General features: G+C 43.6%; 1 protein-coding gene across 15 annotated transcripts in view; it reads right to left on the bottom strand.

Moving 5' to 3' along the window:
- The window catches only part of MYCBP2 (MYC binding protein 2), a 1,771,217-nt gene that overhangs the window by 1,587,153 nt on the left and 161,715 nt on the right, over nt 1-22,349 (bottom strand). For all 15 annotated transcript variants that reach the window (XM_085622060.1, XM_085622057.1, XM_085622054.1 and 12 more), the window contains exons 3-4: nt 6,152-6,367; nt 2,522-2,675 (exon numbers count right to left, since the gene is read on the bottom strand). In XM_085622060.1, the coding sequence (XP_085478186.1) occupies nt 2,522-2,675; nt 6,152-6,367 (370 nt within the window). The remainder of the gene's footprint in view (nt 1-2,521; nt 2,676-6,151; nt 6,368-22,349) is intronic.

A 22,349-nucleotide genomic window follows, 5' to 3' on the forward strand; every position in this document is an offset into this window, starting at 1 on the left:
TGAATCAACAACAGCTCCAACAACAGCAATGAACTCTTCAACATAGTACAGGAGTTCACCAACCCCTCAGCAACAGAAAACATCATGATACCCTGCAGGCTCAGTGACACCAATGCTGAAAATATTTCACAACAAAATCAACACCATCTATCTTCTCATCCCAACACCCTGCCGAGGACAGCATCAACTCCATCACACCGACCGACGTACACCCACAACAGCTCACCTCGTGGAGCATCCTCTGAGAAGGAAAGGGCATTCATCAAATCCATCCACTCCAGAGCCCCAGCAAACCCCGGCGCACACCATACTTTGAACCATGGACGATCAGCCCATCAGCAAAGAACTCACTAAAGTCCTCAACTCCTAAATCGCCACGGCCCACTTCCTCCAGAAATGGAGAAATGCTGACATGAAGCCACTGCTGAAGAAGCCATCCACAGACCATTTCCCTGCTAAGGTCATCAAGAAAGCCATCAACATCCAGCTCACCAGAAAACTGGAGAACCACAATCTTCTGGATTCCTCCCAATAAGGCTTCAGAGCTAACCACAGCACATAGATAGCAGAATGCTATTGGACCATGGGAAATAAACCATGGGAAAACAGCAGCCCTCATCTTCTTTGACTTCTCAGCAGCCTTCAACACTGTATCCCACTACACATTGCTAAACAGACTACCAGATCGGAATCCGAAGAGCAGCCCTCAAGTGGATCGCATCCAACCCACAGGAAGAATGCAGAAGGTCAACCTCCAGCAGTGCTCATCACTCCCCAAGAATATCACCTGCTGTTTACCTCAAGGTTCTTAACTCAGCTCAACCGTCTTCAACACATATACAACACCCCTGGCAAACACAGTCAAGATCCACGGACTCCGCATAATCTCCTATGCGGATGGCACCAATCCTCTCCATGACTAACAACCCAACAGCCACAAAGGACAAGTCCCAAAGTTGCATTGAAGACGTGACAGCCTGGATGAACAACAACTGCCTCAAATTCAGCAGGGACAAGACAGAAGTAATCATCTTCAGGAAAGGCAAATGCACCCTCTGGAACAAAAATGGTGGCCACCTGAGCTAGGCCCAACTCCAAAACCCGTAGAACACGCCCGCAATCTAGGCATCATCTTCGACAACCAGCTCTCAATGAAGAAGCAGGTCAGCGCCGTCTCCTCTGCATGCTTCCTCATTCTCGGAATGCTCAGGAAGGTCTTCAAATGGCTCCCACCCAACAACAGGAGGACAGTCACACTAGCACTTGTCACCAGTAGACTGGACTATGGCAACTCACTCTATGCTGGAACAACCACCCAACTCATGACGAAACTCCAAACTATCCAGTACCATGAAGCCAGACTCATCCTAGACCTCTCCAGGGGGACACACATCACCCCTCACCTCAGGAAACTACACTGGCTACTGGTCACAAAGAGAAGTCAGTTCAAACTGCTCACCCACGCTTACAAGACACTACACAACGAAGGACTGGCGTACGTCAACACTCAAATGAACTTCCACAATCCCACAAGGAAACTCCACTATGAATCCCTCTTCCTAGCAGCCACATGTCACATCTGCGGGACTAACAGCAGAGGCCGCTCCTTCTCCCACCTGACAGCTAAGACCTAGAACAACCTCCCCTGCACCACAGAGCCTCACCTTTGCGCCAGCAGTTCAGGAAGGACCTCAAGACCTGGATTTCAACCAATAGGAGAACCAGCAAACAGTTCTCCCAGGGCCTCAAGACCCTCACCAGTGACGCAGTTCGAGCTCTACAAATCCGATTGATTGATCACTCAAGCCAACAACCCTTTAAATCCCCATGATCATTTCACTTTAGTATGCTGTGGTGGCAGAATACACCATAAGAAGAATGAATACCCACCTACTTACTGGGCCCTTGTTCTACTTTTAATTGATTGAGAGATTTTCCTGTAGCTTGCCACTGACCTATGATTGAAGCTGACAAGATAAAGCTTATATGCAATCTCAGTTACTAATGTTGTCAAATGTTGTCCTCCTTTGAATTAAAATGTTTTTATTACTAGTCTGCCCATTAGTAAACTAATCAAGTGGTGGTACACCATTAAGGACATACTCAAAGCAGTTTCTTAAATCATATTATTTTCTTTGCAGACCTGAATTATCATCTTACTTGCCCAATCTACCTGCAATCACTACACATGCAAACAGATCACAATCAGCCATTACTCATATACAGTTTTTTTAAAATACATAGAACCTTAGGCTCCGCTTAACACTTGTGACTTATTCCTGACCTTGACACTTTCTTGTGCCTGCAATGGGCACCATATTGGTACTGTGCCACTATTGTTAAGTGTTCGGAGAGCTCAATTGCAGCAGGACCAAATTATAGAAGGATTAAAAATGAGTACATCCTAAACAGAAAGCTGATGTTGCTGAATAAATTATAAAAAACAGTTAAGCATATTTCTATGGATATTGTTTCAAATACATTTTTTGAAATCAATTAAATATACATTTGCGAACACTACCTAGAACTTCTGGGGGCTCCGACTGGAGTCCCTCTGGCTGTTGGCCTTGGAGAACATTAAGAAGAGCTTGCAGACTCCGTAGACATAGCGATGGGTGAGAAAATCGAGTTTCTTTGATCAATTCAAAAACTTCACAAAGTCCAACTTCAATGATCTGGAAAATAATTGCAAAAATTGAGACAGATTACAAAAATTGTTGGTTGCTAATAACAGCTACTTAGGTAAAAAAATATCAACCGTTCAATCTGAATAAACAGCTTCCATCTATATTACAAATTCAGTCTTTTAAACGCCAATGCAATCAGTATGTTCATAAAAATATTCACTCAGCTTAAAAAGAACGAGACTGCAAGACTGTGCAATTCAGTTGTCTCCAATTGTTGTAAAAAATGAGCTGGCACAGACATAAAGGCAACTCTGAATGTTATTCTGTAACTGTTTTACATAACTGCTTTTATAGGGTTGCCAGGTTCCTGGACAACGTACTGTATTCTATACATGCTCTAAGGCTTGACTCAACTTCCTTCATCCATTGTTTTCTTCGTCTCAGGAACCTTCAGACATTGGCTTAAGACATGGTCAATCACATACTGGATAAGTCCAAAGGAATATTTTAGTCTTATCTTCTTGCTTTTGGCTTTGTGGATGTATCCTTCTGCCACCATTGGAATGCATGAGGGACTTCAGAAGAGTACATTCTGCATCACACTTAATTCTTTGTCACCCATGCATTTAATACACCGAGCACACCCTTTTAAAATTGTTTTGCACTAAAGCAGACACTTTTGTATTGCTTTTGGCAGCATTGAAGTGTGAAAGTCAAGCCATTTCGCTTTAACAATGACTGTTGTTTATGAAGTTATGTACAAAGGTCATTGTGCCAAACATGTGATTTGCTACAACAGAGGGATGTGGTTAAATCAAGCATAAGCCAGTTCACTGTTTCTTGAAAAATCCCAGGAAAAAACTAAAACAATAGTTTGAGTCAAGGGCGTCTTCCCCACCACTAGACATCTGGTAGGTTCAAGCAAAGGGGAAAAAAAAAAAAAAGAGGAACTGAATCTGATTAGTTCAAATTAACTGTGCCCAGATTACAGTCTTATGTCCATCACTCAGCTTAAATCTCCAATATAGAGATGTATTACCTAATTGGATTCCCTAAACAAAAGAATTAAATCCAAGTATGAAAATCCCACCATAATTTGAGGAAATGCCTCATTGGAAAAATGCTCACTAGGTGATTCTAAATAAATAAGCAGGAAAGTATACAAAAAGCAAGCTCAATACAGTAACAACTGTAAAAGATCAAAATCTATTATTTGATTAGCAAAGAGTAGTACTCCATTTTGGTAACAAAGGCAGCAGACTCAATTCTAATTATGTTGGTTATGAAGACACCAACATTCATGGATGCAAATATTTATACCCCAGAACGATGAAAGCTTAGTAGACAGCAGTAGGAGCACCCAGTATTAAGGTTTAGAATAAGCAATTGGTGTAAAAACATTCAGATTTTCTATACGCTTTGTACAGCAAAAAGAGGAAAAGCGACAAAAATATACAGTAGATTGCCGGACATGAATAATTACTTAAGATGCGTGAGGTGAGGTTTTGTCAGAGGCTTGTCTTGAGCAAGACAAGACTAGTCATAGAAGCCTTTGTAATGGTTTGACCTAAACAGCTAGAAACGCCACCACCTCTGTCTACTTGGGCGCATTGCTGCCCTTAAAATGCTCACCCTACCAAAGAGGTTATATCTTTTCCAGAGACTGCCGATCTACTCCACCCCCCGCCTCACCCCCTTTCAGAGGGACGCTTACCGTAATGTAGAGAGAACTACACCGATTTGTGTGGCTGGGGCCTGACTGCGTAAGAGCAGGGAACTGTGCTATTTAGGCTCAGACGGGGGGGGGTTGGGGATCCCAAATCTGCAGCATTACTTTCAAGCGATATAGATGTGGGACCGGATGGAGTACAGATGAATCCGAAAAGTGCTGGCTATTCCAGGACAGGGCGACTGCCAGGCTCTCTTTGGAAGGTACCGTTCCTAAAGAGGCTACGGAGCCTACAAAAGTCCCCAATCACTAAAACTGCCATGGAGGTGTGGGACTATGTAGCTTGCCGACAGGGGCTCACCACATTCCCTTCCTCCATGACACCTGTTTGAGAACGGAGATGTCACACCAGGCCTACAATGGGGAGCGTTTGAGGCTTGGCATCATACATCGTGCAGCGTCGCAGGCCACATGCTTAATGAAGAGGGAATCATCCCCTTCCCACAACTGCACCAGCAACATAATCTGCCAGAGACTGAAAGGCTACGCTATCTCCAGTGGTGACACTGGCTGCTACATACTTCTAACCTCCGCACAGTTGGCAGACGACTTATTCGATAAGAGAAGTGGCTGGTTACAAAAACCACAGATAAGCAATTGATTTCCGAACTCTATGTATTATTGCGCCAACCTGCCCTCCACAGCCCACACCCCGTGAATGGAGCTGGGTAAGAGAACTCAGAATAGAGAGATATCTACTGAACTATGGGGCGAGATTTATTACAGAGCACGAAACACAGCCCGGAACACATCTAGCAGAGAGACGGCCACTAAGATAGCCACTATTTGGTACCTGACCCCAGTGCATCTCAATAAGGGAAATTCGGAACGTAGTCCAGGTTGCTGGTGTGGATGCGGCTCAGCAGGCACGCTTCTAAACCTGCTCTGGGAATGTCCGAACCCGACAGCTTATTGGGCCTTGATCTGAGACGAGATCGATACACAGTGTGACACTCAGATACCCCAGTTCCATGCATGTACAGTCATAGGCTTGTCTAACCCATTAACTTATCCACTCAAATCCCACAAAGGGAGACAGATGGGATTGGCATTGGGAGCAGCGCTCCAGAACTTCCTTACTTGTTGGGGGAGCCCTACTAATCCCACACATTTATGTTGGCTCCATAGATTATGGTACATCCTAGGGATGGAAAGGATGTCTGCCACCTTCAAGACCTCCTTCCACAAGATATGGCGTACATTTCTTGCTCTCTTATCCTCTGAATTTAGAGAACTTACATGCCCTAAATATCTACGTACCCTGCAACTTATTGAACTAGACTAGGTCTTACCACAAGTGAAGGATGGGAGGATTGGACACATCTCTCCACAGCTGACAAGTCCTGCATCTCCTTCATGAGTACTGGGAGGGGCGGGGGGGGGAGAGAGAGAGAGGGGTTTCCGGGTACGTTTTCAGTACATTTTACATTTGTACTCGAAAACGCTCATTGCCTTGATTTGTATGTGCATAGAGAGCAATGAGCAAAGCCGTGTACATGATTTACTTTTATGCACTTGATACATGTGAATAAAAAATTTAAACCATAAAAAACAAGGTGGATGAAACAGAGGACATGTGGTAATGTTTAACTTGCTTTAGGTAACGGCTAAGCAGTAGAGATTTTTTTTTAATATACTTCTGCACCACGCGACACCTAAATGCAAGGTAGTACAACATTTATTTACATGAAGTAATTAATTAAATAAAGACAACGTGCCCACAAGTTAGTTCATCACAATTCCTGAAAAGATGCAGTTAATTGAATTATCCGAGAAAGTGTGGGTGGATATTGACCTTTGGAAGCTTGATGGGTGGCTCTTTGGACTCCTCCTCTTCATCACTGTCTGAATCTCCACTCTGCACCGAGTTCTTGGAGGACACGGCTAGGGACGCCTCCTTCCTTTGCCACTCCAGGACACAATGGCGCACATTGCAGTAAACGTTGAAAGCAGATGGGTTGCTGTGAAGTTTGATATCTGGTATGGAAAGTGCATTCTCAAGGATTTCAGCCTGAAAGAAACACAATTGTATGTGATCATATTATGGAAAGCAGAGCTATGTAGCCAAGAGCAGACAGCTCAAAACTTTTTAACAAGAAATTCAACAGTCATATTTTTTGGTTCAAGCATTCCATCCAGCCCTGCACATTGGGGGTGATCTATGGTAAATTCAAATCTGCACTGCTCTATAACCTATAAACTGATTAAGCTTTACCTCGGAGGTCAGCATTACTTTGAAAAGTCCGTAGGTTCGATTCCACAGTATTCTGCAAATCAGATGCCCCAAATCTGGACCACATAGATGTTAAAGAGTTGGACCATATCCATAAATAAGCATTCAAACATAAAACACTGGTTCAGTAGTGTATAGAAAAAACTTTGCTTACCCTCAAACAGCAAAGCTTCAGTGACAAGTGAAATGCAGCAAAAAAACAAAAAACACAGACCATTGACCTTCTAGGTAAAAGTGCAATAACGAAAGTTTACCTGTGTAGTAAGTATACTGCGCTTATAGAGGTGATTTTCCATCACCAACTGATAGGAAACGTAGTTAACAAGGTAGGCACTAATCCTTCAAGAGTGGTTCAATTCTCATGCTGTAGTTCGACTGTAGTGTGAATGCACATGGCTTACACATGCAGCTGCATGACATCCACCCCCCTCTATGCCCACTCCCAGTTCTGCACCCTGTCACAGGCTGGAATATCAGTAGCTGAAGATGAGGCGAGGAGAAGTGTAAAGTTGTGTCTAGGTGGCCAGTCCTATGCACAAGAGTATCACAGTTCCTTCCCAAGAAACTTTTCTCCTTTCAGTTTTATCGAATTTCTTCAAAGGGATAGGAATCGAAATTCAAGTAGAAACGGGGAGGGACTCACAACAGGCACATATTAGGTTTCAATCAAACACGGAAAGGGAACACCCTTGAGGAACTTCCCTGAGTCAAGCAATCAGAGAGTAACGCTTACAAGATGATTCGCCAACAGGTTGCATACCCATCCTATACACCGGTCCCATAAGAAAAAGCTTCTGAAAAGCTACAGGTGATTTCTTACCTTCAATGTAATGTGGACATACGCCAGCTTAGAAAAGTATCCCTTTAGTTTTGCAACTCAGAGAAATGGCAGGAACAATCTAAAATGAGTGTAAAGTCACAATGGTTTCTTTGTCTGAAGGATTACCACCATAGGTGATAAGCCTCGTGAGATGATGCTACTGACATAGCTATGTATATTTTAATTTGGCTGGAGGTAGAACACTTACCCTTCCTACTACTGAAGAACCCTTTTGCCATCAGTTTCATAAGAGACCGCCTTCCACCCTACTAGAGCGAGGCCAGAAAGGAAGACAGGTAACTGCCTATCTCAAGGGCCTAAAGTCAGATAACAACAAGCATTTACAATGCAATAGGTCTCGCAATGACATTGTTTTGAGCTATTGGCATTGTAAATGTTATTGTTTTTCTTTTCCCTTTGTGAATCATTAATCAAATGGTGTAATGCAAAATGAGTTTAGAAGAAAGAAAACAAGAAGCTGCGACCTCGGGGAATGATGTCCCATAAACCTACGCAAAAACATGATGCATTTGCTCTTTGGAGTAAAAAAAAAATGTGTGAACGCTTTTGCGGTTTCTAAATAGTCAACGATAAAACGGATTCTCTTTTAGATGGAATTTACCTTTGATTGCAGTTATATGCAGGGCAGTGAAATATGAACCGTTTCATTTTTCATTCCACACATCACTGGTACACTCAGTTCTTAGGACCACACAGCACCCGTGCACTCAGTCCTTAGGGCCACACATCACTGGCGCTCTCAGTACTCAGGGACACACAGCACCGGTGCACTTAGTCCTTCGGACCACACATCACCGGTGCACTCGGTTCTTTGGGACTACACATCACTGGGGCTCTCAGTCCTTAAGGCCACACAGCACCGGTGCACTCAGTCATCACAACCACAAGTGACCGGAGCTCTCTTCTCACACCAGCTGCTGAGAGCTCGTCCTGTTCCAGTGCGAACTGGCACATTCCTGCCTCGGATGAGCGCTCCACCTCAGATTCTTTGGCCGGAGGGACCTGAGCCGCCCTTCATGCTGCACTGGTTGGCGTCAGTAGGACGGTTGGTGAGGACTGCACTCCGCCTTTTACACAGGGGTTCAGGCGCAGCCAGGGGGCCCGCACAAGGTGTTCACCGCCCTGGGTGTCAGCAGAATTCTTTTTAGCGCCCCCTCCCCACTTCAGAAGCAGCCGTGAGTGACACCCTGTGTCGGACAGTGAGCTGCAGTGCAGAATCATTAATCGGGGATCTCACCCCTTATCACGTCATTTCCTGCCAACTGGGCACTCTCGCAGACACGGCCAGGAACTGCCATGGACTCCCTCTGGGCATGAACCAGTAGCGCGCCAAGGCGCAGAGAGAGCTACCAGCAAACGGGTGTTGTCACAAACATGACAAACTTCACAACTTTGCAAACAAAGTTAAACAAGAACTTCACTTGCCAACAGCAAATCAGGCCAACAATAAGGAGCAGAGAGAGTGCTCGCTTGCATCAACGATTACTAAACCACCAAGCTTCCCTTAAAGGACAGCCCACCCGGAGCATCCGCTGTCCGAAATCTGCGAAAACTGCACCAACAAAGCCAAGGAGTCAAGTACACGGATAGATAATTCCAAGCAGGCCACAACAGACAGGTTAGCAGCTCCAATCAACAAATGCACCCTAATAAGGAGTCCCTCTGTGTATTGTGGTCTTTGAAACCCAGCACACTAAATTACAGTTAATGGTTTAGCACCAAACGTCTTCAAATCAACAAGTGCGGAACCCAAAAGTAAAAAAAAAAAGTAAATAAAATGAGTTACTAGAGCCTCTTCCGCCAGAAAGCAGCTCCATATCCGGGCCGGGAAAGAGACCTGGGAGGTCGAGGGCTGCCCGCGCATGCGGTGTAGCTGAATTTTTTGCGTGTTCTGCGACTGCGGCTCGTGCCCAGTGGCGGTGGCGCGTGTGGACTTTAAAAGCCGCCGTACTTTAATGAGTGCTGCATCGTGCAGCCCAGGGAGGGGGCCGCCAAAGCAGCCAAGGCAAAAAAAGAAAAGCAGAAGTCCGGCGGGAGCCCACCCCGCCTTCGTGAATGCCGCATGGTTTCAGACCGGGCTCCTGTGAGCAAGACGGAGCCCCGCGTGGTGCTGCAGTGAGCCGCTGAAGACACGCGACCAGCCGGAGTCCCCACAAGAGCTGGTAAGTGGGGCATGCTGTACGTTTAAAGCGCGCCGCGCTTGGAGCGCACGTGTGCATTTAAAAAAAGAAAATTACATGAGGCTGGTGAGGACAAAAGTGAAACTGCATGCTGGCTTGCGAGGGAAGGTGGACAGGAGATGTGCACGCCACGTGGCTGTAAGTGCGTACACCAACTCAAATCCGCCAAAAGCCTGCGCGTGCCCATCTCCTGTCCCACTTCCGAGGCAAGTCAGCAACAATAGATCTCGCTTGCGGACAGCAGCGCTTTGCGCTGCGTTCGCAGGCGAGACCTAAAAATGGGTTGCCTGTGCCACATTTGGCAATGTGGAAAATAAATAATTAGGTGCAAAGTTTTTCTGAGGAGCCCACAGACAGTGCTGTCAAATACTGGTGTCACAAAGGAGGCATAGTTTTGATTCATGCCACTTCTTCCACCTCTCTACACTTAATTCCTCTTTATTACATGCTAGAATGTTCTTTTTTTTTAATCCCTGCCTTCTCACTTGTCACTGCTATTCTAGCTTTCATTTCCTCCCACTTTCTCCCTTTTTGTCTCTTTCACTTTTACTCTGGGTCAAAGTCTGACTATATATCCAGATTCACAAAAATGACTGCTGGTGCCCCCCACTGCAACCACTTGCACAAGTGTAAGCATTGCATATTAGTATATTTTAGATGAATTTCAGCCTGCTGCAATAACGAAATGTACTTAAATTAAAACATTATACAAGTGCTGATTAACAAAAGGAAGACCACAGTCGAAACAGTCTTCTATTGAGATGAAAATTACAAAGACCGAAGATTATGAAGTAGCATGGTGTATGAAGAATAATTCTAGTAGAGTCTAAAACAAATAGTTCAGTGTTCACTACCTCTCCTGGCTGAGATAATGGACAATGGGAATACAATGTTCACTGTTTAAAGTTGTAATACACAAAAAGTCACTGGTTAAAATGGATGATCACGCTCAAAGAACGTTGGCAGTGGCATAAGGATGAGCAAGGGGATTTATGTGGTTTTCAACAGCATACTCTTGGACAACTCAACTCTAATTAGCCACAGGTGGAATCTCTCCAAGCTCATGGCATTCCAAATCGATTACTCGAGTTTAGCACTACAGTAATAAATAAATAACTATATATATCTATATATCTATATATCTATATATCTATATATCTATATATCTATATATCTATATATCTATATATCTATATATCTATATATCTATATATCTATATATCTATATATCTATCTATATATCTATCTATATCTATATCTATATCTATATCTATATCTATATCTATATCTATATCTATATCTATCTCTATATCTATCTCTATATCTATATCTATATCTCTATATCTATATCTATATCTATATCTATATCTCTATATCTATATCTATATATATATATATACTGGCGGTCGCCAGTAGGTAGTTATAGTTAGGACCACGTTTCCATAGGAAATCCGCAACATTCTATTTTGAATAACTTTGGCGCTGGTCGACGAATCCTCGCGAATTTTTCAAAATAGGTGAGGCGCTACGCTCCGCTCCTACCCTGAAAGTCTCGGGGGGATTCGTCAAGCGGGGGCTGAGATAAAAGGGGGGTCCCAAAACACGTTTTTCCCATGCATTTTTCCATAGGACCTTTAGACACAGCTACAGCCCGAACGGCTGAACAGAATTACTTGAAATTTGGCAGAGAGGTAGTCCTCAGGTCAAGGAAGTGCCTTTTGTAGGTTTGGTGTAAATCTGTTCAGTAGATTCAGAGAAAATAGCCTTTAAATCAATATATATATCTGAGCCAGCTTACGGTGCGCTTACGGTGCGCTTACCGTACGCGTACGGTGGCGTGCGCGAGCGCGATTTTGATTGGCTGTTAGATCTTAGTAAACATTCGAATCGGTCGAAACCAGGAAGCGGCGGCCGCCATTTTCTCTCTGGCCCTCTGAGTTTGGCAGCAAAAACGATGCCAAAAAATGTCTAAAGAGGCAGTTTCTTGAGATCCTAACCACCCAGCATTGATATAGGGGTCCCCAAACAACCCCCAAGCCCAAATAAAAAATTTTTTTTTTTTCGGAAAATCGCCGATTACGCTTACCGTACGCGTACAGTACAAAATTTTTTTTAAAAAGATTATCCACACCCTCCCCACCCCGTGTGCAAATGGTGCCCGAAGGGCACCATTTTAGCATGGCTTATTATTTGTAAGAAATAAACAAAGAATAAATTTCACAAAGATGCGCATAATATGTCCCCCATGTGCGCACGGTGCGCGAAGCGCATCGTGCGTACATGGCCCATCCGCATAACGTGGGCACGCGGTGCGCGCAGCGCACCGCGTGGCCACCGTGCGTGCACGGCACTAACTGCGTAAAGTGGGCGCGCGGTGCGCGAAGCGCACCGCGTGCTCACTGTGCGCGCACCGTGCGCGCACGGAACGAACTGCGTTAACTGGGCGCGCACGCCACGAATGGCGTAAAGTAACTTAGCATTTAAAAAAAAACGTACAAATTCACTGAAAAAACCATAGGTTTCACACACGTTATAGTTAGGAATTAGCATTTAAAAAACCTTGCAAATTCACTGAAAAAACCATAGGTTTCACACATGTTATAGTTAGCTGTACATTTCACTCGTAAAAAACCAATGAAATTCCCCCGTTATAGTTAGTGCAGGCAACTATAACTCACGCGACCGCAATCTTCTGCTGATGACATATGTGTCTTTATGAAAAAAATATATTTGTAATATATGTATAGCTAAAATTTAATGGAAGAAGACATGGGCAAATAAGTGTCTAAATACAGTATTAGCATTAGCAGAGGATTGCGGTCGCGTGAGTTATAGTTGCCTGCACTAACTATAACGGGGGAATTTCATTGGTTTTTTACGAGTGAAATGTACAGCTAACTATAACATGTGTGAAACCTATGGTTTTTTCAGTGAATATATATATATATATATATATATATATATATATATATATATATATATATATACACACATATATACACACATATATACACACACACACAAAGTTCACCAAGGATTTAAAAACAAGGAATTATGCCTACCCAGTAAGTTAATTTGTGTCACCATAAAGTGTTGAGGACTTAGATAAACCTAAGCAAGAATTAAGTAGTTTCATTCTGCATATAAAGACGACGTGGTCTATAAATTAAAGGTCCTTGTAAAATAATCGGACAGGAGAAGCTGGTAGCTTCTCAAATGTTCCAAAATAAATGGTTTTGTGGAATCCTCTACTCTATTTCGGTTTAATTTCAGAGTCCCTCTTTAATTTTGCATGCGAAAGAATATACTAAGAAACAGGTTTGCATTAAGAAGACAACTTGAGGAGCATAGAAAAAGTGGGGAACGTCCCCTTCAGTCCTATTAAGTAGTCCTATTGACTGAGATGGAAAAGGACTAGGTTGATATGTGCACAGTTCTGCTGATCTCCTGGGCAGTGATAAAAATGAGTCAGGGAGTACCTATAACTCCTTGCAAATAGGCCCCTTTTCCCGTGCTGCATGCCTTAACAACGGAAATATTTACTTCACATTTCAGAGGTTTGTTCCCATTAAAATATTAGAAAAAACCCACCTGGCATACAATGTATTGAGTTGTCTTTCTGTTGGAATTTCTGGGTTTGGGAAGAAAACGGGCAAGTCAAGTATTTCGTTACTGTGAAGTTAGAAATGACTATAGCAGAAAAATAGGATTTGGCATAGTACTTTGTTCCTATTGAAGTATGTAAAAATGTGAGCAGCATAGCCATCGACAGACCTGTAGCTTATAGACTCTGTAGGCTGATGTGATCACCACTAATTGAGGTTTTTGTGCATGGAAAAAAAACGAGAGGAAAGCATGATGCAACAGGAGAAGCTCTTATACAGAAGTGTATGCATTACTCTTTTCCAGAACATTTCTGAACACTGTGGGTTCTTAACATCTGGTTATGCCCATCACTTCAACCCTGGTGGCCAGGTAGGCTGGTGTAGTTAGAACGCATTTCACTTCAGAATGTAATTAAACACATTTTCCAAAGCAATGGTGAATCTTTACTAATTGAGTTTGTAGCACATTTAAATCCTGTTTCACTTTACTTCCTTAGGTATATCCATGCAAGTATGGGCTGCAGTCAAGTGTCTAAATTGAATTACCTCTAGTACCATGTTGCCACGATCAGTGTGGTAGAAGATTGGTGTCGTCCCCCTAACCCCTGCGAGCACAACCTAAAAATAAGTACTTTCTGCTGGGACGATACAGACATAATCATAAGCTTGAAGAACAAAGTGCTGTCATTTTGAGATCCTCATCCCATCTTGCTAAGTACTAGCTGTATTATAAGCCCTGCCATGAATTTCAAATTTGCCCTATATAGTTAATTTAAAATAATTTTTTTTTTAAAACAAGGTAAAAAGATACCAATTTTAAAAAACAAGAAGTACTAGAGGAGAAGGTGCACTGAAGGAGTTCGACTCTCGGAGCTGCTGGTAAATGTATTGGAATGGGGCTAGAAAGGTTGCAGAAACTGTGGGTAAGTGCAAAGAAAAGGACTGCCTCATGCATACAGGATCGTTCAGAATTAAGCCATATTATCTCCCCCTGCCGTGATTTGTAACTCCAATACTGACACAATCTCACCTTCAACTTGCACATTTCACTTATGAAATCCCTCAAAGGTCCTAATGAGAGATTTTGGTTTATAATGTGTATTAAACATAATAAATTGAAGATGCATTACACAGAACTAATATATGTCTGGATGAGATTTTTTGGTACACCTGAATTGCTCTTTAGTTGTGCAAATCGAGACACCAAATCTTGCAATTAAGTCTTCTATGAATTAGACGGAAGACCAGATTGAGAGGGCCCCCCGCCCTCTCAATCTGGTCTTCCGTCTAATTCATAGAAGACTTAATTGCAAGATTTGGTGTCTCGATTTGCACAACTAAAGAGCAATTCAGGTGTACCAAAAAATCTCATCCCGCTCAACACAGTTGTCAAATCATACTACCCCCACACCAAACCCAGACAATGGGAGAAAACCCCCACTCTCACATATGGAAGTGGCCTTTACCGGAGGCCAGGAGAGAGTACCCCTCTTCACACCCCCCCCCCCTTTCGGAAAAATAATGTTGGCTGTCCGATAGTCCTGCTCTAGGGGTTCTGCCACTGGTCGCTGCCAAGGTTCCTTTTGTTATTTTCGTTTTCTTACTATAAGTTATAATAATTATTGCTGCACGCATCTCTCCTGGGTGGGAAAGGCTTAAAATATCGAATAGCTGCAATGCGCCCAGCAATGAAAACTATTGAGCTGAGCATACGGGCATCCAAGTGGATTGCTGTGATGTAACACGTTAATAATTAGCCTGCCAATGACATAGTGTAAACTGTATGGCAAACATGTAATGCAATATCTGTGCAGTGTTGCAATAAAAAGTTTTTTTTTTTTTTTAAAGTCTATGAATTAGCTACTTCGCATCCCACTCTGCTTAGACTCGGGTTCTTACGGGTGTAGTTAGCCAGGCGCTGGGGACAGTTAAGCCTATGCTCTAATCTGTGCTGCACTCCTCCCGTTGGGGTCAATAACCCACCAGAGGACTTCGGTTATCAGAAATGGAAGGGTGCAAAGTAGGGGACTCAGTGGGTGAACTGGGATCATATTGAAATAATGGAAAGGAGCATCATCTCCAAGGTAGAGACTTTAAATTTGCTTCTCCCATACAACCACAACATTTCAGAAGGAATAGATGCAATACTTTATACTGTGCAGTGCAGAAGCCCTACTCTGGTCGCTGAAATACTGTACCTACACCCCAAAGAAAAGAGATAGGAGAACAGGCTGGCAGGAAAGTACAACGGAAGCTGTGGTGGATAACCTGTATGTTGGATCTGGTAAGTCAATAGGAGAGCAGAGTGAAAGGATGGCTGTGTGCAGACTCACTCAATGAGAAAGCACTTCAAGAGCACAAAATTCAGGGGTGTTCGGCAGCATGAAAGTAAAGAGTGGTCCATACAACATTCACCATGGAGCATTAGATCAAGCAGGATCTGACTGAATCAGTACTGGGAACGATTAAGGGTAAGTAAGGGATGGTAGAAGTGAAGCAGGCATAGGTAAACTTTGTCCCAGAGACCCTAAAAGATTAAACCTTTAAGGGACTTAAATTACCTAGGGAATAAGGAACAAAAACTAGGAGAAGCTTTTGGCGTGAACTCTGTACATACATGGAGTCTGAGTCTAAGGTAGAACTACCCACAAAATGGGAAGCAAAATGTGGTTGAGGAGTGAAAGTGCCACTATTCGATTGCTCCTGGATGCAACTGAGTCAGTGTCCAAGATTGAGCCAAACAGTTGGCTACACTAACAGACTGTCAGAAACTCTGGTTATTTGAAGGAACCAACAAGGCAATTCACTTGGAGGCGATGCTCCATTTACTAGCAATTTTTAAGGAGATGGAGAAGTTTTTAGCAGTTCCTTGCATTTGTTGTCCTATATCCGAGAGCTACATACCAGCAATCACTGTGCAAAATGATGTTTTGCCAACATACAAGCAATCCAATATATCGACACTAATGGAATGCATCCAGTCGCTTCCGCCTGGCACCATCTCTAATTTCGGCTTCATGCTGTTCTGTATACGGCAATGACAAGTGCTTGTTCAAGAGTCCACATAGTGATGCAATCTGCCTGTATTCCAAATTTCTGCTATGAAACAGTTAAACTTGCTGCCAGGGTCCTTTAAAAGTTTGACTTCTTTTCATTTATTAAAAGTCAAAGTTATTTATTTTTTTTCTCTTCTTGTGGGTGCGAGATACAGCTCTATGTATAATAATGTGCTGCATTTCTTGGTGTGGGTGCTTCTTCTATCGATGTGCTGCTCTAGGGAAGATTTTAGTGCAACGGGGGGGGGGGGTTTGTTATGTTATGGGGTTTTTTTTTTTTGCTTTTTTAAATTTGCATTGCTTTCCATCTCTCCTTGATTAAGTTTCTGTAAAAGTCAAAGTCATAATGAGGTAAATGTATTATGCAGAAGTGTCTGGGGTACAGAGCTCTGCCTTATATGTGTTATTTAACAAATAAAATGTGTTTTTTAGAAAAAAAGTCAAAAAGTGGTGGATGGAAAGATTGACGTCCTCTTATAGTTTGAAAAACGTAATCGTATTGTTTGAAAACAAGGACAAACCCTTAGGCTCACTTGGAACCAGGCTAGAGCCACATTATTATCTTGTAATACTCGTCCCATCAGACTTACTCAAACCAGGTTCACATATTCAATATTTTGCCAGTACGAACTGATTCGTATGTATATAAAAAAATCAACAACAAATGTATACACAAGCCTCTCTTAAAATGTAGTGTATTTATAAATCAGTGCTGCATGCACAATTGGTCATAGTGCAGCAGGTGCAGTGCTCAAATAGTGACCACATATAGACACAAACTGACTATAAAGCCTATAAAGCACCGATACACCAAAAGGTGGTCACATCATTACCATTTGTCAGGACTCCTCCGATCTTTTAATCATATTTCCATATTTGAACAAATCAAGTTGCAACGTAGGGTGCATCATCGACGTTTAACCCTATATTTACTTCGCTGATCTTTCCTTACATCGCTGCCTAACGTTTGCCTGCTGAGTTGGCCCCAAATATTTCCAAAACTCTGCTGCAAACCTGCTGGAGCCCAATGTTTTCCCAACGTGCAAATGCTAAAATACAGGCTTTCTTTACAAAATATTCTTCCTTAACACACATCTTATTTTTTCGGCTAATGTTTTCACTAAAATAGTATGGCAGGAATCAAGTAAGTGTCTCTGGGGGCGTGGCCAGAAAGATGGCGTAATAGATGTGCACCCTGTCCAGCCGCATCAAAATTCATAATAAATCTTCATCACCCAGAGGCTAGGTGGCCCAAAAAACAGCAGCATGCAGACCTGGATACCGGGGAGCAAAAGATACGCTAGTGAGCGGTGTTGAGAAATGTACAGGGGGACGGACAATAAAAAAGGCGGCAAGAGAGAGCTGGGCCTGAAGATTAAATAGCGAATGCAGAGTTGAAGCAGGGGCGGCCATAAGAAAAGAAGCCAGCCGAAAAGTAGTCGGAGTTGAAGCCATAGGCAGTGGCAAAAGGTGGCGCGGAACTGCCTTACAGGAAATAAGTGATCCGGGGGGCAGGAAAAACAGCGGACCAGGGGAAGGCTGACGCAACTGATGTGGTATGGGTCAGCATATACAAACAAACAGCCGTAAGAACAAACAGCCGTCTAAGGCTAAAAGAAAGACAAAGATGAGAGATTTTTGGGGCTTCAGACTGGGAGTTGAAAAAGACCCGGAGGGGAGTGAGGAAATCCAAAGGAAGGGAATGTGGAACCAAATGGGGGCCATCAAGGGATGTGGCACCCAAAGCGCTGACTGAAGGCAGAATTAGCAGGGCGTGAGTGAGACTGCCAGCGGGGGAATCGTGAGTATACGCAAAGGAAGCAGCCAGTCCGGTGTGACAGCAAGAAGCCGGGGACCCTGACTCAAGCGATCTTTTGAAGGCTGGCCTGCATAGAGCAAAGGCTGCTGAAGAAGTGACGTGGTGGGGTCTGCAAGGCCGCCTGATGGGACAAGCCCGGTGGCAGAAAGAAGCCCGGTGACTCGGGATGCCAGTCAGCAGGGGAATGCGATAACCCAGCTGGCCCCCTTCCTCCAAAGAACCCCCAACATCAGATAAAGGAAACCGAGGAGGATAGACTCCCAGTGCAAAGCAGGGCCTTTGAGAGTAGTATAGGTCCCCCTGGGGCTAAACCCAGAGACAATGGAGGGGAGATACCAGACAGACCTGTGGAGGCCTGGGACAAGGGAACAAGAAAACTTAAGGCCAGGTACCAGACAGCAGACAAGGGAAGAAAGACACAGCCCAGAAGGGCTGGGGGGGCGGGGGGGCAATGGCGACCATCGATATGGCAGTAAGTGGTGATTAGTAAGTAAAGAACCAAATAGGACTGATTGGCAATACTGGAGAGGGTCAACAGTAGGGAACTGAACAAGTGCATATTACAGGAAACTCAGCCCCTAAGGAAAACCATTGAGAGACTGGATGAAAACGACCCAGGCCTAATCGAGGGCTATCGAAAGGAGTAAACACCCAAAGAAGACCATAAATCAGTGAGAGATGGAAATAAAGAGAGGACAGTAAGAGCCATTTGAATTCACAACAAAGGGAGCTGGGGAAATTTAAACAGCGGATGACAGAAACAGGGCTGCTTGTACTGTTTAATAAACATATCGCCCTTGAAACAAGCTTGCCGGGTTGAATAGAATCAACGAGACAGCGACCCATAGAAGAGAATAGCCAGCTGGTGGAGGAAGAATGGCAAAAGATTTTAAAAAATCAAAGCCCCCACTATAAGGAAAGATGGACCGCTACACAAAAGTAGTGAAGCCAGCCACGGATGCAATGGGTAAACCTACGGCAATGCCAGACAATGCAGTACTTTTACAGGCAATCCAGACATCAAGAGAAAGACCTTCTTAAAATAAAATAGGTCAAGTGCGCTCTGAAGTAACACTGTTAAGACAGAATTTGCAACACATGGAAAGAGTGTGACTTCAGTGGAAACTAGGATATCAAAGCTAGAGAATACAGTACAAATACTCTAATGGGGAGTCAGTGATGCCACAGCAATAACCAAATACATAGCATCAAGAATAGAAGATGCAGAAAATAGTGCACAGAAAAACAACCTGCGATTTGTTGGGTTTCTGGAAGGAGCAGATAGCAACACCACAAATGGATTATTGAACACATGTTTAAGGGCGACACTCCCGGAAGACAAGGTCTCCATCTGTATTGTGACAGAACAGGCACATAGAGCACTGAGTGGGAAACCCCACCAGGAGCACCACCAAAACCCAATATTACTATATTCTTGAACTTTCAAATCGAGAGACAATTCTCAGGGAGGCCAGATTGAAGAAAGAACCATACTACGATGCCACAAAGATCCTAATTTTTTCAGACTATTCTAGGGAGGTGCAAAAGCAAAGGAGAACGTTTAATGTGGTAAAAGCCATACTGCTAGCCCTTAAATTGCAGTACACGCTACTATTCCCTGCAAAGTTGAAGGTGATATTTCAAGGGAAGACACTGTTTTTTCTTACCCCGGAAGTGGCTTGGCATTGGCTTGAGGAGAGACTCCCAACTGCAGATGGATTGGGGACTTCATAGTAAAGACATTCAAGGGAGAGATGCATGTGATAGACTTAAAGAGTGGCAAATGCCTGGGAGAAGACGACAAGCTATAAAACAGACAAAGGTCAAAACTGAGCGACAGGAGCACGCAGCAGAGTGGAAAAAACACAGACGTGTAAGAGGAGCCACCAACTCGGAGGGTGGGGAGATACAAAGCTCTAATATGGAATGTAAACTGTCTAGGGGATAAGGGATAAGGTAAAAAGAGGTCTAGTATTACAATATAACCGCAGACTCAAGTCAGCCATAGCCCTTCCCCAGGAAACGCACATGCAAGGCATGGAGTGTAAGTTTGGGGAGAGGCCGGTACAATATGCTTGCACACGCAAGATTCCCCTCAGGATATAGGTTGACCCTGATGGCAGATAGTTGTGTTCAGGGGACGTGGGGGCACTTAGAATTAACATTGATGAGTGGGTACGCTTCACCGAGGTTGCAAAAGAATGCTTTAGACAAAATGGACAATATGTATGGAAGCAGATTCCTCAATTCATATAATCGGAGGGGACTTCAACAAAGTTATTACAACAAGGATGGATAGATCTGGGACATCAGCCCTCCTACTGGGGGCTAACAGACATTTGGAGAACATAACACCCCAGGGAGAGACAACATTCCTTCTCCAGAGTGCACAGGGTCTTTGAGACTTGATTATATACGAGCCACTGCAAGGGAAATTATAAACATAAAAGAAGCTGAATACCTGGTGAGAAGTCTATCGGATCACTGTCCTGTTATGGTATCATGGGGGCAGGCAAAGGTGGAGGGGGGGTGGGGTGACTCACATGAGATAAAATGTGTGGAAGTTGAGACTCTATGGTAGAGACAGAATTAAAAATACACAGTGAATTGTACTTTAAAGAAAACAAGGGCACAGTGAAAGCGGCAGAGAAACTATAGGAGGCAATACAAGATGGTTATCAGGGATAGTGCACAAAATCTAATTGCAAGAAAGAAAAAAGGGCAGTAGCAAAAATAGAGGGGCTGGAATGACAAAGCTAGAAAGCTCAATGGGAGTAACACCAGAGAAGCACATAGTCAGACCAGTTACACTATTGAAGATACAGTTAAGAAATCTGCTAGAATATGAGGCCAAGAAACAGATACTACTAAAGCAGCTTTACCAAACAGGAGATAAAGAAGTTAAGCCACTGGCATGGCTTGGTAGGAAAGAGGAAGAGGCTAGGTGGACCAGACAAATCCTTGACTCACAGGGAGGTACAAAAAGGAGAGATGTAGGTATTGCAGCAGAATTTGCCAAATAGTGCACAAAACTATACGAGATACATCCCCTAAAGAGTTATCAGCAAATAGAAATATGTGGACCAAATTAACCTCCCTACTGTACAGGAGGAAGATAGGGTAAGGAAATAAAACTGGAAGTAGTACTGGGGGACATACCTAGAGTTAAATTGGGGAAGACCCCAGGTTCTAAGGGGATTCCTGTACAATTCTATAAATGTTTTGCGGGTTGGGTGGCACCATGTATGCTAAATCCTTTTGCAGAAGCGAATGAGTGGGGAAAACTCCAGCACACAATCCTAAAGGTGATACACAATGAGGAAAAGACAAAGGACCAGTGTGGCTCGTATTGCCCAATCTCCTTGTTAAATTTGGTAACCCAGGTACTCTCCACGATCCTAGCCACAAGTCTCTTAAGAGCTATCTTAACACCTATTCACAAGAATCAAGCAGGCTTTATGCCAGGACGCACAACTATACTTAACCTTAGGTGAACGCATAATTGGTTAGTCAAAGTGGAAAATTGTTCAGAGTCTTGAGTCTTCCTTTTCCTTGACACTGAAAGGGGCATTTGATGCAGTACATAGGCCCTTTCTTATGCAAACGTTGGAGAAATCTGGGTTTGGCCTACAGGTTTATGGACTGGGTGGCACTTCCATACCAGGCACCAACGGCAGTGGTGTGAGTGAACAACTCATTGTCTGAACTGTGTGGGCTGGGGAGGGGTTCTAGGAATTATTGCCCTGTCCACCCTCCTTTTCGGTCTTACAATCGAGCCCTTTGTGGGTCTGCTAAGAGCCCACAGAGGCATAAGGGGGTTCAATGTAGCCGACACTTCTGGCAAGTAGGAGAAAATCTTGCTTTAGGCGAATGACATCTTTTTGTATGTAACCAACCCAGAAACCATGATTCCCACGATTTTCTGTGTGTTTGAGAAATATGGGACCTACTCAGGTTACAAATGTAGGGGCAATTGTTTCTGTATCAGTTACAAGGATCGGGACAGATGTGCCACATTACACAGAACCTCAGGGTGAGGGTGGAGGGATTCAAATATTAAGGCTTTTGCGTAACGACAAGCAAGGAGAGTTGTCGAAGCAGGAACATAGGTCAATTGATAGCTAAATTTCAAGCAGACATTGACAGGCGGGACACCATCACATTCCCTAAATTATTGTACACCCCACAGAATATGTATTCTTGTATAACAGATGAATTTTTTGTTAGACTAGACAAAGAACTCTGGACTCTATTATGGA

This window comes from Triturus cristatus, chromosome 8, assembly GCF_964204655.1.
Source record: "Triturus cristatus chromosome 8, aTriCri1.1, whole genome shotgun sequence".
NCBI classification, from domain to species: domain Eukaryota; kingdom Metazoa; phylum Chordata; class Amphibia; order Caudata; family Salamandridae; genus Triturus; species Triturus cristatus.